At 41.0% G+C, this 15,991-nt stretch overlaps 1 protein-coding gene across 4 annotated transcripts in view; it reads right to left on the bottom strand.

The window, feature by feature from the left end:
- Positions 1-1,391: 1,391 nt before the first annotated feature.
- MYO16 (myosin XVI) overlaps positions 1,392-15,991 on the bottom strand; it is a 599,178-nt gene continuing 584,578 nt past the window's right edge. For all 4 annotated transcript variants that reach the window (XM_070520138.1, XM_070520137.1, XM_070520139.1 and 1 more), the window contains exon 35: positions 1,392-2,170. In XM_070520138.1, the coding sequence (XP_070376239.1) occupies positions 1,943-2,170 (228 nt within the window). In that variant the 3' untranslated portion in view covers positions 1,392-1,942. The remainder of the gene's footprint in view (positions 2,171-15,991) is intronic.

The raw sequence follows: 15,991 nt of genomic DNA, 5'->3' as shown, positions 1-15,991 counted from the left end.
GGGCCTGGTGGTTGTCCAGCTGAGGTGGGGTAGAGCAGCTCACTGTGACTGTTGGATGGCAGCGGTAACATTGCCATTTAATAAGCATTAACTATGGCGTCTTATTTTCCGTATTGTGATGCTTTGGCATCTGGGCCTTGCTGATCCCCGAGGGACAGCTCTTCCCAGGACTAGCCAAGTCCTAGGGATAGTGAACAACCCCACTTAATCCAGAGCCCACACCCCAACTGCCCCCTTTATTGATCTCTCCCACTCCAGGCCACTATCCCCCTGCCCAGGGCCAGGAATCAGATAGCCAGAGACAGCCTCTGCACACCGAGGCCCACTGAACTTATTCCAGCCTGCCGAATCTATGCCTGCATATCCTGCAGTGCCCATTCCTTCCCACAGAGACCACAAAAGAACTAGCTCACTAGTGCCCTCCCTCCCTCTGCCTCCTGACCCACCCAGGTGCTTCTCCCTATGGCTTCCCCCTGGCCTGGCATGCGACTTGTGAGTTTAACAAACTGTCTTTTCAATGGCAGTCGTCTCCTGATCTGTTGGCCTATTATATTATTCATAAATAACAAACATGTTATTCCTAAAACTGACACACGCCTACGTGGTAATTATATCTGAAAAACCATAAACCCTTTATTTTAAAGCAAACTACCAGAGCCCAAATCTTGCAAAATGCTGTGAGAAGAACATATGAATGGGGCTGAACGAGACTGTTCACTGCCCCTACTTATCTGATCAGGAAATAGAAGCATTCATGGAAAGCAACAACAACAAATAAATAAAACCACAGCAGAACATAGTTGTGCCCTTTTATTGGTACAGTAACTTTTCAAAGGCTGGTATGAATAACAGGTTCCAAGTAGCAAGACGTGATGGTCTGATGCCACAGCTCAGAACGTCCCGACAGCCAAGAGAAGCACATCAATAAACAAGGCAGTTGCATTACAGGAGAGTTGAGGATATAGAGCAGGTGAGCCATGCAGTGGAGCTCTGAGAAGATGAGCATCTTGGGATGCAGCATTGCTGCTGGAACCGGTAAATCTGAGCGTGCTTATTTGTACTGTGTAGACCTTTGAATGGATATGATCCTTTCATACCACCAGCTATGAATTTGAAGCCATATGCGTTTAAGTGAATGCCACGTAATTTCCTGTAACCCATGCTGAAGTCGGAGATGAGGTTTAACTAAAGAGCTCACAATCCACGTATCCAGAAATACAGGGCATAGGAAGGAACTGCCTCCGACTCAATGAATGAAATAGAAACATGGGACTCGGTCCACACGTTTGCAGGGCTGACACCGGCGAAGCTAAAACAACAACATAGTCTCAAGAGTTTTAAGTACTTTAGGTTAAAAAAAAAAGTGTGTGGAGGGGAAAAAACTGTAGAAATGATTTTTTAAAATCTGTATTTTGAAGAAAGGGAGCACCACCAATTGCATAAAGTTATAAAATACAGTAATAAACATGTAAGTAATGACCAAGTTTGCAATTCCAATAAAACATACACACCTACAAAGACATACAACATCCATCCTGTGGCGTGTATCATACTAAAATGGCCAGAGTACAATAAACACGTGGTGGGACCACATACAAACACCGTACAGTGTGGCTTCCCCTGCCTCCTCCACCTGTCTCCCTCCTTCTCTCCCCTCATCCCACACTTTTCCTAGCCTTTCTCTTGCTCCCTAGGGGTAGAATGGTCCTTTAACCACGGAGTCTGAAAATCAGAGTGTGTCCCCACAGAAAGGGTAAGAAAGAGCACACACGCGTGCACACACACACACACACGGAATCTCGTGTATTTAACTTCGCTGTCCTGTACTTGTTCATGTAAATGTGTGGAGAGAGCACCCAGCATGTATCAGAGGCAGCCTTCTGTCGATGCAGCGTGGAATCACTATGTAGTTCTATTCTGCGAGTCTGCAGGCCGGGCCACGTCAAATGGTATTGTCCCAGAACTCAGACGGCAGCCGGCTGCAGGAGGCCCCCTCGGGCTTCTTCAGAAGAGTCGGCTTCTTGCAAGGAGGTGGGGGAGGCGCCCTGGGCTCCGGGTGGTGCAGGATTTGCTGCCAGTCTCCTCTCTCTTCACAGAGCTTCCGCCTCCAGTCCAGGAGCTCCTGCAGGGCCACACTTTCATTCTCTGAGAGCCTCAGCTGATGGATTACCTGTGGGAGGAGAGAGGGAAAAAGTAGCACCAAATACTGTGAATGACAGAGAAATACAATAGCAATACCTGGATGCCAAGGGGCTGGACCAGGTGGAAAGAGAGAACACAGATTCTCTATAAAATCTCCAGGCATTCCTCCTCGGGAGACGGCAGCCACCCCGGTCAGCTGTGAACTGCTGAATTAAGATGACGAATGGAACCAAACACTCAGGATGGCTACACTGCTTACCGGGCAACGTACCTCCAGGGAACACAAGAAAGAATCAAAGGTCTGTTTGCCCTTCGCCCTCTATTATTATAGACACTCTATGACATCTTGTACTTTCTCTTCATTTAATTTATCACAGTTGTAATTCTGAATGCAATAGATGCTTTTGAGTTTCTCATGCTTCACTCCATCCTAGCATCTACTCCTCCTTCCATGCAGTTACTAATTACTTCCCTGTGCAGAATGGGGTAATGTGACCCCACTCTGACCACCATGCATTAACCCAAGGAGGACCCCTACCCAAGAGGGCCCACTCACATCAGTGTGAACAGAGGACCGCACTAATATCCAAAAGGTTTGCCACTGAAATATCAAATGAGCTCAGCGGAGGCAGGGGAGCTGTGCTGGATAACAATGGCCACCTCTCTGGGATGGCAGCACATGCTCGATTTTGTGGGAGAGTGTACACTAGCAGCCGTGCGCTCTCTCAGACCTTGAGCCCACAGAAATGGGAACTTTAGGGGCCTTCACAGGAGAGCACCAAAACGTGCAATTTTATCAGCTACTTCCTCTCCCCTCCTTAGCGTACCCGAAGAGAGACACTCTGAAGCCTGAGCTTGCCCCCCGATGGCAGCTGGGGTACTTCAGGACAAGCAGGCTTCACTGCTGTAGGCTTCCCCTTCTGCCATCAGGCAGTCATCTCTAACCGCTAGACATTGCAGAAACGAATTTTTCTGTCAATTCTAAAGTGAATATGCTGGTTTAAAAAAACGAAATTCTGAACATCGCAATGGGAATATTGGGGAGAACTCAGAGGACTCGAGATGGCCCAGCCCACTGCAAAGCACATACTGCTGTGTTCAGGTGCCACTTCCATCCTCTCCTTCAAAACAAAAGAGAATGAAACAAAGCAGGACAGAGTGGCTGGCTCTTTCGTGAGAACAGTCATGTGAAAGCAGCAAGGGTGGTCAGTGTTCTGGGACAATTTTAAAACCACACCTTCCCTGGACACCGAGCCTATTGTTTCCTCGAGGAAGAAGACGGTAAAGCCTGAAATGAAAGCGATGGGCAGAAGGTTGATACACTACGTTTCAACACAGAAGCCGTGTTCAAACTCATGGCCAGAGTGTGTAGCTAGATTCCTGGAGCTGGTTATTAGCAAAAGAAGTTCTCCCAAATTGAATTTCTAGATAACCAGGAAAAAAAACCTGTGTGTGATTGTCCAATCTCTGCAGACATGCAGACTTCCACAGACAGTGGGCTGCGAATGCAGGGCGGGCCCCCTCAAAGGGCACTTTTCTCCAGTCTCCAGGACTGCGGCCAAAGGACCTGGAGATGAGATCTTCTCCTGCTGGGCAGACTCTTGTGAAAGCCAGATTGCCTGTACTGTCAGGAAAGTGAGCCAAGAAAGCGGGGTGGAAGGAGTGCATAAGAATTACTTATTTAGTCAACAGTTAAGAGTGCTAAATATGTGCCAGGTACTTTTATGAGCACCTTACAAACATTAAGTCACGCAATCCTCCTAAGGACTATATAAAGCACTGCTAGCATTTTCCAGATGAGGAAATTGAGGCACAGAGAGGTTAAGTAATTTGCCCAAAGTCACATGGAAAATGGTGGAACCAGGCCGTCTGGCTCCAGGATGTGTCTTCTTAACTATTACTCTACAGCGCTCATTATTTACTGAACCATTGCTCTCTGGGATCTGACACATGCTAAAGACCAGGGTCCCTAGATCATCTTCCTTTCTTTTTCTAAATGAGATTTGAGCGAAATCTTTATGTTTCCTCCACTAATGTATTTCAGCTCCTCCATTTTCTCCACCAGCGTATGCTGTGGTTATTACATTTAGCTTCAGTCTCATTTACTCTGCGGATATTGAATATCTGCATATATGTTTCTTGGCACACATTCAGCACATAGGAACGATCTCTGAGAAATACTGCCACTGAATTTATTCTTATGAGAGAATATGTAATTGATGGAAGAATATCTCTAACATCTCAGTTGATTATATGCCCCAAATTTCCTTGAGATATCATCTTTCTTAAGTAACACAGCTTCATATTGATCTACTGAGAAAACAGGGGCCTTGCACATCTGCACAGGAATGTTGAAGCTCACGGCAGGTTATTGCTCCCATTGTAAAAATGAAAAAAAGGGACAAATTACAAAAATCATATATTTAAAACATCAGACAGCTCTGGCAAAACTGAAAACTAGAGAAACCAAAATGCTGGATGGGGAGAGTCTTCCCGACTGAACAGAAAATTGCCAGTTGCTTTTTTTTCTCCTGAGTTCACTTCCCAATTCTGAGTTCTTCTGTAGGTCTAGAGGGCACTTTCTAAAAGAAAGAAGAACGGTAAAATATTTTGCAGTTGTGTGGGACTAGGGATGCAAATCAGAAACTTGAGGACCCTCAAATGCACAGTCACTTTCCCCAAGGGACAACCGTATGAATGAGTGGTGCCTTAGGCCAAAAGCCTACAAAAAGCCAAGTGGAATCTCCTACGGTGATAGAGATGCTTCAGAACAAAGGTCTGACGGGAGATGATAGCCTCAAACGCCTGACTAGTCTGATCTTCAAGACTTGCAGATTTTGAAATGAGCGGAGTGCCCAAGTGGAGAGTGGGGCCAAGAGCCCTGAACCTCAGAGCCGGAGCCACTGTAACTTTCAGCGCTGAGGAACGAAGATCTGACGGGCTCTCAGTCAAAGCTTAGGAGGGGGCAGCCTGGGGCATAGAGGAGAAGCCCACGGGGGCTGGATCTTCAGCACAGGTTTGTGATGGGGTTGGGTGATCATCCCTTGCCTTCGCCTTCTAACAGAGAAGGGTGGAATCCTCTTAGGCAGAAAACATCACCTACAGTGTCTGTAGTTTGTTTACATACGATGCTGACCATGTGATGAGAAATTACTATACACATGAAGAAACAAGGAAATTTACCAAAAATCAAAAGATAAAGCAGATTCACAGAGGATTCAGATTTAGAGTTATCAGGTGAAGACTTTAAAATACCTATGATTAAATGTTTAAGAGAATAGAGAAAAAGATGGACAAATAGAAGAAATAGCAGAATAGACATAGGAATGAAAGGAGTGCCAGAAACAGAAGAGATACAAAGACCGTGGCAAAGTAATCTTCAAAGAGGTAAGTTTCCAAAACCTGTGAATGACATACTCACGTTTAAGAAGCTCAGGAAACCACGCAAAAGATAACACACACACTACCATCACCAATAAGAAGACACAAGGTAGATCATATGAAAAATGCCAAAGCCCAAAGACAAAGAATAAGCTTTAAAAAACCAGAGGAAAAACACTCATTACCTTCAAAGGAACAAGAGGGAGAGTGAAAGCTGGTTTCTATACAGAAACATTGGAAGCTAGAAAACAACGAATCACACGTTAAAGTACTGAAAGAAAGTAATCCAACCATACTCAGTGAAAAATATCCCTCAAAAGAGAAAGTGAAATAAAAATCTTTGGACAAACAAAAATGAGGAACTTTGCCATCAGAAGTCTTTTGTTTTAAGGTGAATGAAAATGATCCCAGGTGGAAAAATGGAAGTTTAAGAGACATTAAATGACACCAGAATTAACTCCCTGGGTAAATATAAATTATATGTGTGGAATGTCTCATAGACTTTAAATTTATGTAGAACAAGAATGCGCGCCAACAGTAACTGTCAAAGCCAGGAGGGATTACACGGAGCTTAGAGGTTCTAAGGTTCTAGGGGTATTAGAAAAATAATAAAATCTGTAAAAGCAATAAAATCTGTTAAGATGCAATACATCAAGGATGCACGTTTTTATTCTCTAGTGAAACTATGAAAAGAATAGTGAGATAATGTATAATTAACAAGTTAAATTGAGGGAAATGTGAAATAAATATTCAATTAATCTAAAAGAAAGCAAGAAGGGTACAAAAGAGAATACAAAAATAGAGGCCAATTCCTAACAAAACAGAGTAAAACATAAACTAAAAAAATAAAATACAATCCTAATGTCCACCCAGAAGCTGGGGTTCCTCTTCCACGGACTGACGGCATCTGCTATGTTCATCTTCACGCTGGTGTCTTCAGCAGACCATACAATTCTGACCTCATTACAAGCACAAAATATATGCAATCTCTGCTGCTTCTGAATCCTAAACTCTTCACAGCGGCTTTTCACAGTGATCAAAAGCATGCAGTAGGTGTGACCCGCTGCTAAGACCTTCATAATAGGAACAGATTTACAGGTTGAGTCACTCCACAGAAGCAGGCCAGTCTGCTGACTGACTTTCAGCAGCTGCTGATCTGAATTAGGCTGGAGAGAGGGATTTTGACACAAAATGTCCCAAATCCCCTGAGTCATTGATTCACTGTTTGAAAAAAAAAAAAAAACAACTCTCTACCCTTTCAAATATTCTCGATGTTTACTAAAAATATCTGAATTCTCGGGGCTGGCCCCGTGGCCGAGTGGTTAAGTTCGCGTGCTCCGCTGCAGGGGGCCCAGTGTCTCGCTGGTTCGAGTCCTGGGCGCGGACATGGCACTGCTCACCGGGCCACACTGAGGCAGCGTCCCGCGTGCCACAACTAGAAGGACCCACAACGAAGAATATACAACTATGTACTGGGGGGCTTTGGGGAGAAAAAGGAAAAAAAATAAAATCTTTAAAAAAAAAATATCTGAATTCTCAAGTATATCATAAAAGGCGAAACTTATACACACAAACCATTAGGACGCACTTTCTTAATGAGGATATTGATGGCTTCAATAATGTAGTGAGTATAGAGGAACAACATCTCTGAACTAACAGCCGAGGGCTTTCTACGCTTCCTTGATAAGCAAAAACTTGACTGATGTTTGCAATAATCAACTATTGCTCAGAATAAACCCTTTCATTGAGAGATCCTATGGAACTTTATTTTCTATTATGGAGATTAATAGGTTTTGACTAAAATCTAATAGGTGTATAAGGATAGTTGCCAGAATGACATACATGAGATGCTAAAAGATTAACATTATTGATCTTCATTTTAAAAAAACAAAGAATCTTCACAGGCTATGTCTTAAACGAAGGTTAAACTCCTGTGTAAGGATGGAGGATAGGAAACTACTTACAACATGGTGAAGTTCAGAGGGCATTTTAAAATTACAATCTGGGAGACAATAAATAGAAGATCAGAAGATGAGGACAGTATGCCCTGACTAATGATGTTTAATCTGCTTTACTTAGATTTATTAAATTTATTAGACTGTGAGGCACAAGAATCATATTTGTCACAGAGAGAGAAAGAGATTTAATATTTTAGAATAGCAAACAAATGCAAACATGGATGCTATTTAAATGGTCAAGTCATGTATAAGCAATAAAAGTATTTACAATATGATTCAGCACTGTAAAAAACATCTAAATCAGTGTTTCTCCATTTTTAAATTCCGTGTCCTGTTAGTAATAACAAAAATCCTCCCAGCTTCCTTTACCATTATTTGATACTTCACAGTAAAGTAAATATTATCGTTAAAAAGGCAACAATGATTTTGTAACAAAAATATGAGTTTTGATATTGAAAGGGAACCATTTCTTTTCAGAAAGAGAAGAAATAACCCTGGGGACTAGGGATGCTGCTGGAAATGTGAGCTTAGAGTCAGCTGGCTTCACACCAGGACTCATTTATCCTGATCTGTTTGTAGGATAAAGGATGCCATTTTCGTGTCTTTTAACTTAAAGCCTGTTTTCCACTGCTTTGAAATATATATCTCCACCCCATGTCACCACTTCAGATAGCTAGTCACTTACGTACTTTCTTTTCTGGCATGTTTTATATTACAGTGTTTGCACACAAAATCACTATTGTTCAGAACCAGAAGGCAGCTGTTCTAACTGGAAAAGTCAAAATTGTCCCACACCTATGAACCTTTGGATGTCTATGCCGTACGCCTCTGTGCTCCACAAGATGACAAACGCCCCGCCTTTAAAGCAGCTCTTCGACATGCAAAACACCCAAGTGTCTTAACGCGTTGTACCGGGCATAGAGACGGAGTGGGCCCAAAAGAAGGAGGTTTTTCTTTTAAGCTTTTTCTTCTTTTTAACCGTCTATCCGGGAAAGGGGGCTGCACAGAGGAAGTCTACAGAGACTTCACAGAGGAGGTAACTTTTGATCTGAATTTTGAAAAATGAGATGGTCGCCAGGTGCAAAAAGGGGGGAAAATAGGCAGAGAGAGAGGTTTCCACAGGGGTGTGTGTAGACAAGTGCCAGTAATGACATCAAACTTCTTTCTTTAACAGTGAATCACAAACCCATGAGGACTTTGATGCCGGTCTAGGCAGAAGTGCTGTGGTTGAGAAATCTGGACTCTGAAGTCTGAGTGCCTGGACTGGAATCCTGAAGTTGCCATCTAGTGGTTGTGCACCCTCGAGCCAGCCTCTCAGCGTCCTCATCTGCAAAGGGGGAGCACGGTAATAATCCACCTGCAAGGGACGGCCGAGGACGAGATGAGGAATACGCGTGGGCTACTGGAAAGAGGGCCTTCAAGAAAGAGCGAGTGCCCTATAAACGTGCACTATTCTGATTTTGTTACTGTTAGATCTTGGACTTGAGAAAATCCCTAAACATTGCTGAGTTATGATTATCCTGACGACTACATCAGATGATGTTGGATGAAAGCACTGCTCACAATTTACGGCCCTATATAAATATAACATAGTCGCTTCCTTCATTATTAAAAAGAAACTCTCACAATACTGAGCAACACACTGGATTTATAACATAACTATGATTTACACATGATTTAAAACTAAAGAGAGTGAAACAGAAGAGAATGGTGGAAGGTCTGGAGGCTGTTTTGAACTTTAGGAGTAAGATGAAAAGGGCATATGCAGATTTTAGTGAGTAATTTAAACAACTCAGATGCAATGTTTCTGAAACTAGGGTTTCTATATAATGTATTTTCAGGGGTCCTCAAACTCTTGGGACAATCAAAAATTTTTTGCATTTTTATTTTCATACTCTTGACTTTTTTTTAATTTTTACTTTTTTGAGGAAGATCAGCCCTGAGCTAACATCTACCACCAATCCTCCTCATTTTTGCTGAGGAAGACTGGCCCTGAGCTAACATCCATGACCATCTTCCTCTACTTTATATGTGGGACGCCTACCACAGCATGGCTTGACAAGCAGTGCATAGGTCCGCACCTGGGATCCGAACCGGTGAAACCCGGGCTACCGAAGTGGAACAAGCGCACTTAACTGCCATGCCACTGGGACGGCCCCTCATAGTACTTTTTAAAAAGTAATCATGCTTTGGATCATTTGAATACTTACTTTTTAAGCTAGTGCTCAGCAAGATTTCATTTTTGCCTTTGTAGTTTATTTACAAGCAGACTGACACTAGTAGTAGTATTTACATTGTTACAAGTTAATGAGAAAAGAGTAGATGGATTTAATACGCAAATAAGCCTTTCTCCTCCAAGAAAAAGCTCAGCGATACCACAGTGGAGGGTAGGTTCAAAGGTTGCCCAGCAGTTCAAATAGAAAAAGTGGTAGATTCTCACCACAAGAAAAAAAACCCTGTAACTATGTGTGGTGATGGGTGTTAACCAGACTTATTTTGGCGATCATTTCTCAACATGTGCAAATATTGAGTCATTATGCTGTACACCTGAAACTACTATAATGTTGTATGTCATTACACCTCAATAAAAACAAACAAACAAACAGAAACAAAGTTTCATGTTCCTGAAAAAAAAGAAAAAAGGTAGTAGAGACATGGCTTTAACCAAGGGCAGTAGACCGGAGAAATGCATGGAAGCTCATGGAATCTGACCCAGTACCACAGTCAGATGTTCAACAGTAATTTCGTTTCAGCTAAACAAAAGTATGCACAACAGGAATGTTGTAAATTTTAATGTTTTTGCTTTTGTAGGTTTTTGTTCTGCTATATTTGTAAATTGGCTTTGGTTTACAGCTGTCATGAGAGCTAAAAGGATAAAGATGTTTTATGTAACAATGTGTGTATACATTTATTAACATTATAATAAAATAATTAAAGAAACATTAAGGGTCAAGGAGAATTTTCTTTTCGTTTAAAAAGCATCATATGTATTATGCAAGTGGGAAAAATGTCGATTGATGTGGGCAGAATTCCCTGTGCGTAGAATTAGTTATGGCTCGACAAGACTAAGGGTGTCCTTTAGAGCCCAAAATGAGTAAATTAATCTCCACGGAGCACAAAGCATCCAGGGCGCTCACTCAGAGAACTTAAATGGAGACAGTGCGTGAATGCCTGCATGCACGTTTGAGAGAAGGGAGAAACGTTTTCACAACTATTAGACTTGTAGTTTTATTTTTTGTAAACTTAGAGTCATTTGGGGACCTCACCTTTACCAAGGCCAGGGAAGGAAAAGGAAGAGAGGGCCTTCACGTAACGCCAGCCTGACTTGAACAAATTCTTATACTTGGGATGTAGTTCACATTTCACAAATTCAGATAAGGCCCTTTCAAAAGCTACAAAGCCCTGGGAACTTGTTAAAAATGCTCTGCTGCTCTGAAATCACACAGGGTGTGGGTGGGCCCAGACCCATTAGTTACTCTGAATTCAGACATGCCTGGATGGGTCTGAATGGCTAGTGAGTGGGGCCATTGAAAGAGAGTGGGACAGTCACCATAAACTTGGGGATGGCCAAAGAATGCAATGCCTTAGGTGATCAAATGAACTCATGTTATGGCGCCCATGTTTGTGTCCCCCCCCAAATTCACATGTTGGAATCCTAACACCCAATGTGGTGTTATTTGCAGCTGGGGCCTTTGGGAGATGATTAGGCCATGGGGGTGGAGCCCTCATGAATGGGATTAGTGCCCTTATAAAGGAGACCCCCGAGGGCTCTCTCCCTCCTTCCTCCATGTGAAGTCCTAAGAAGAGGTCTGTGACCTGGAAGAGAGCTCTCATCTGACCATGCTGGCATCCTGAGCTCAGACTTTCAGCCTCCAGAACTGTGAGAAATAAACTTCTGTTGTTTATAAGCCATCCAGTCTGTGGCATTTTGTTACAATAGCCAAATGGACTAAGACATCCTATGCCCAGAATTATTATTTTGGAAGGCATGGCACAAAATGGCACTATCCTATAACAGATGCAGAGCCCAGGCTTATGGCAAAGGGCACAAGTTACCTGTCAGCTCGAGTGTCTTTGAAAACAATCTGGTTTAGTGGAAGATCGAATAATATACTTGGAAATTATTCCGTGACTTTTATTTTTAAATTTGGCATTCGGAAGAGATCTGAAAGCTTCAGAGCTTAGGGTATGAAAAAACAGAGTCACAGTTTGCAGGACGCTGGGACGACCTGACCCTTCAGAGAAACTGACAAATGAGTCCACTCCATAACCAGGCGAGGCCTGGTAGTATTCCTCGAGCTGCCCCCATGTGGGCTGCACTGAAGGGGAGATGAGCATTTTTAATTTAAAACTTCTTGTCAGTCTAGACCACCGAAAACCTGGCCTCGGTTGCACCTATTGCCCCCACGTTCTCTTTTCTGCTTTTAAAGAAGTCTAAGGGGAGGGAGAAGCTAAGCCATGTACACTCAATAAATACGCATGCCTCTGCACACCGCGCTCAAGCTCCCAGCACGTGTGGGAAGATATATAAATGATTGTGGTCCAAGTTCATTTCCCTGTGGGCTGGGATACTCATCCTTGAACAAAATCCCTGCCTTTCAGCAGGTTTGTAACGAGAAGATTCCTTCATTGCAACAGTAATCCTTAGAAAATAGCGCTACTTAAGACACTGGAGATTACTCCCTAGACAACTCAGTATGAGGGTTAAAAAAATGGTTAATTCTGTTATTGAGAAAATCTTGCTGATTTGATATGTACAAGGTCAATACATGAATCAAGTTTCCATTTCCCCACCCGGGTTTGCAGAGTATTTTGTGTCCTCTAACGTCCAGGAGGTATCAATTACGTATGAAGACAGGGTCTGATAATGGCATGTAAAGACTGAGCTCATGCAAGCTCTACATATAAAGGGGGACATTTATAATTAGTTTGCTTACTTTCAGGGGTTAAAAACCACTAAATCTCTCACAGCCTGGAGAGAAATATAACATGATGTAAAGGCTTAATGAGGTTTATTACTTATGTATCTATTCACTAATTTTCAATAGTTTCCTATTGTGTCATTAACAGAGTTCTAAGAGAAGAACTAATTAAAAAATGAGATATAAATTTTCTTCACTTCCTGTGGATATGCATTTCTATGAATAGTATTAATAAATGTAAATTAATAATCTGCAGCTGATTTTACCTTAAGTCTTTCCCTTCTAGGATAAAAATAGCCTTCGTTAAATAATTCACATGTAAAATCATGTTGCCGTTCATTTGTCACAGAATTGATTTTTCTATTGACTATTCACCCAAAGGTGAAAAGAGCCATTTACTGACATTTATGGAAATTAAAAGAAAGAAGTGTCTTGGCTGACTGCATAGTGAATATTAGTGTTTCAAATGCAAATCTCATTTCCACTCAATGCTAACAAGATGTTGAAGGAAAAAACGAAATTTGAAAATCACAGTTTGTAAATCCAGAGTCTACCTAAATAGATTCTAAAGATGTGGCACAAAATAAAATGTGGTTCAAAAAAGTCTTTGATTAATGGGTTGTATATTTTCATACTTCTGAAAAAAAAATCAAGAAAATGATCTGAAAACGAAAACAGCTTTTCTGGTTTAGGCAGAAAAGAGTTGATCCTCCCTAATTCAGAGATAGTCCTTTACACAGCAATCCAGCTAAGCTCATTCTTGCTATTCTGTTTCCTGTGTTGCCAAAGGGTTAAATAAAGGGAAAAACATCCCTTCAAAGGCAATTACAAGTTCTGTTGGAAACAAGAGTGAGTGAGGGGAGAGAGGATTTTAATTTACCTTATCTGTACACTTTGATTTCTTTAAAAAATTAACTGCTCTCTACTTTTTTAATAAGTAATATTATACTGGAAAACATTTAATATAATTTAAACGGACATTTATTTGCATTTTGCAGCTGATTTTAAGTTCACAGCTATGAATAAAAATAGACTCTGACAAGTGAATGTATGTTTCTTCCTATTAATGGAAAGTTATAAAATAGAAATTTACGATTGTATTGCACTTCATGCAATATAATTACTTTGTGACATTTTAGTATATGGATTTTGTATGAGCTCTGGTCTTTGCTTCAATTCACTTAAGAAACATGCCAGTATCAGTATAAGAGACTAGCAGATTGTAATTGATAACATATATTTAGAGTATGTTTATAGTAACGACATATTATAATAATAGGAATATATGGAAAAACATAAATCTATTATATTGGAAACATAGAAAGTAAGAATAATTCCTTTTAAAATATTTTTCTTGGGATTATATGGGAGACTTGCTGCAAATAGCAGGAGGTATGATTGAGGATATTTAATCTACTAGATTTTACCCCTCCAAAGAATAAATCTGTTCATCTAATTTGCTTATTCCAAAATCTTCAATGCCACCGCCTTGCCCGAACCTAAAAAATTAAGTCCACGCCCCTTAGCATGTTACAGAAAGTCCTATATTTTCTGGCCACACGAACTCTTCCAGCTTCATCGTCATCCATTCTCATGCAGACTCTCTGTCAGTCCAATCAGATGGGCCCACAGCACACTCTGTAATTGTTTTTATTTTCTCTACAACAGTCCCAGTTTGTACGCCCAAGTATGGAACCATCTGGGGTTTCCAAGGCCCATTTCTAACATCATCTCCATGATATTGTTTTATATTCTTAAAGCATTTTCATATGTTCTTATCTAGTAGATTCTCATAACCATGTGAAACAGCAGGATCAGTATTATTAGCCTCATTTCATAGATGCTGAAATTCATCTTTAAAGCCCAAACTCACGTGGTTGCTAAGCGGTACAGTCAGAAGGCAAGTTCAAGTACATTGAGTTTAGTTGACCTTATTAGGTACTAATTACATTTACCTTCCAAGAAGTCTTCCTTGTGTGCTAATCAATTAACTAATGTGCTTTAAATGATTATGAAATGGAAAGTGCTGTGATGAGCTCTACAGAACTTAGAATCACATGACATGACCTGCTCCTTCAACAGGTTTCCATTCAAAGGGAACAACAAGACATAAAAGCATAAAGAGTTAGATGAACAAAGAAGCTTAAACAGGACAGGACCCAAAAGGTCACAAGGCAGCACAGCATTAATTGACTAATGAGTTATATATGTAATTACTGTTGTTGGAACACAGAGAAAATAAGACTGAGTTCCAAACAACATGGCCAAGGAATTCATATTGGCTGTGGGGTTTGTTCTGGATTAAAAGGATGAGTAGGACAAAAGAGAAGAAAGGATATTTGGTTTGAGTAGTATAAGGAACGGTGTTCATACTTTGGTTCACATCTACATTTACAATTACAAAAGACACAAGAGAGAGAAAAGCACTGTGCCATGTGGCTAAGACTTGAAGGGGCAATAGAGCTGTGACTAAGTCAGAAAGGAGGTAAGCACGGGTATGAAGGTGAGGGAAGCCAGGATGAAAACCGTGGTAGCAAAGTAGTCCACAGCCTTCAGAGGATGGAGGATCCAAGCTGAAGGACACTTCCCCTACTTGTTCAATTAGCCAGAGTCTTAATTTGCCTTGAGATGTAGGACACAGTTTACCTGCTAATTTATTAATTTCTCAAAATATTTTATCCAGAAATGACCACAACTTGTGTGTTATGGTGTTAAATAGAACTAAATAAGAATGAGGAAACTCATTTTATGAAACTGGATTCTAATAAAACTAGTAACTCAAATCCAGATAGATTTTAAAAATCAGTATGATCAGAAAGAGCTAGAGTTTAACAGCTCCTCTGGCCATGGAATTTACAGCAGGGGGGAAAGTATCTTCTTTGTCAGCAACCTTGATTCTCCCTCCAAAATTTAGTTACCAATTAGAGTCACTCACCTGAGAACTAGAGGTAAGAGAGGCAATTCTTTACAATCACTAAATGCACCAAAAAGGGCCTAAAAGTATTAAAACATTTCTCAGGGTGCCCAACTTGTTATAGGGGACTGACTTTGTCCCCGAGGAAAATTAAGTCCATTGGTTTTGAGGAATTTCTGAGAGACCAGTTGTTAAGAGTCACAAGCTTTGGTTTTATATAAATATGGCTTAGTGGCAGTACCATTGATCATTATTTTGTATTAGAATGTCTGATAAGCAATAGTCCAATAATTCTATCATTAGAAGATATGAACAAGCATGATTTTTGCTATTTTAAAAAATAAAGGTTGCTAAATAATGGAGGCTGAACTTAATTAAGTACTGTAAATAGCAATGCTCAGCAGCAACATGTAAAATATTAAGCAAAATAAATAAAGAAGAGGTACTAGTTAGGATTATCCAAGATGCTATAGCAGGCAAACCACAAATACCAGTGGCTTGACACAAAAGAAGTATATTGCTCACATTAAGGCCAAAATGGGTGTTTCTGATCAGTGGATGATCTTCCACATGTTATGAGCATATCTTGCACCTTCTTGGGTCTCAGATTATTCTGTGTCCAGCTTTTAGATGGGAATGTGCAGAGAAGATCAGGCAAAGGGAGGTTTGTAGGG

This window comes from Equus asinus, chromosome 11 (genome assembly GCF_041296235.1).
Source record: "Equus asinus isolate D_3611 breed Donkey chromosome 11, EquAss-T2T_v2, whole genome shotgun sequence".
Taxonomy (NCBI): Eukaryota; Metazoa; Chordata; class Mammalia; order Perissodactyla; family Equidae; genus Equus; species Equus asinus.
This window is presented reverse-complemented; position numbering and strand designations above follow the sequence as displayed.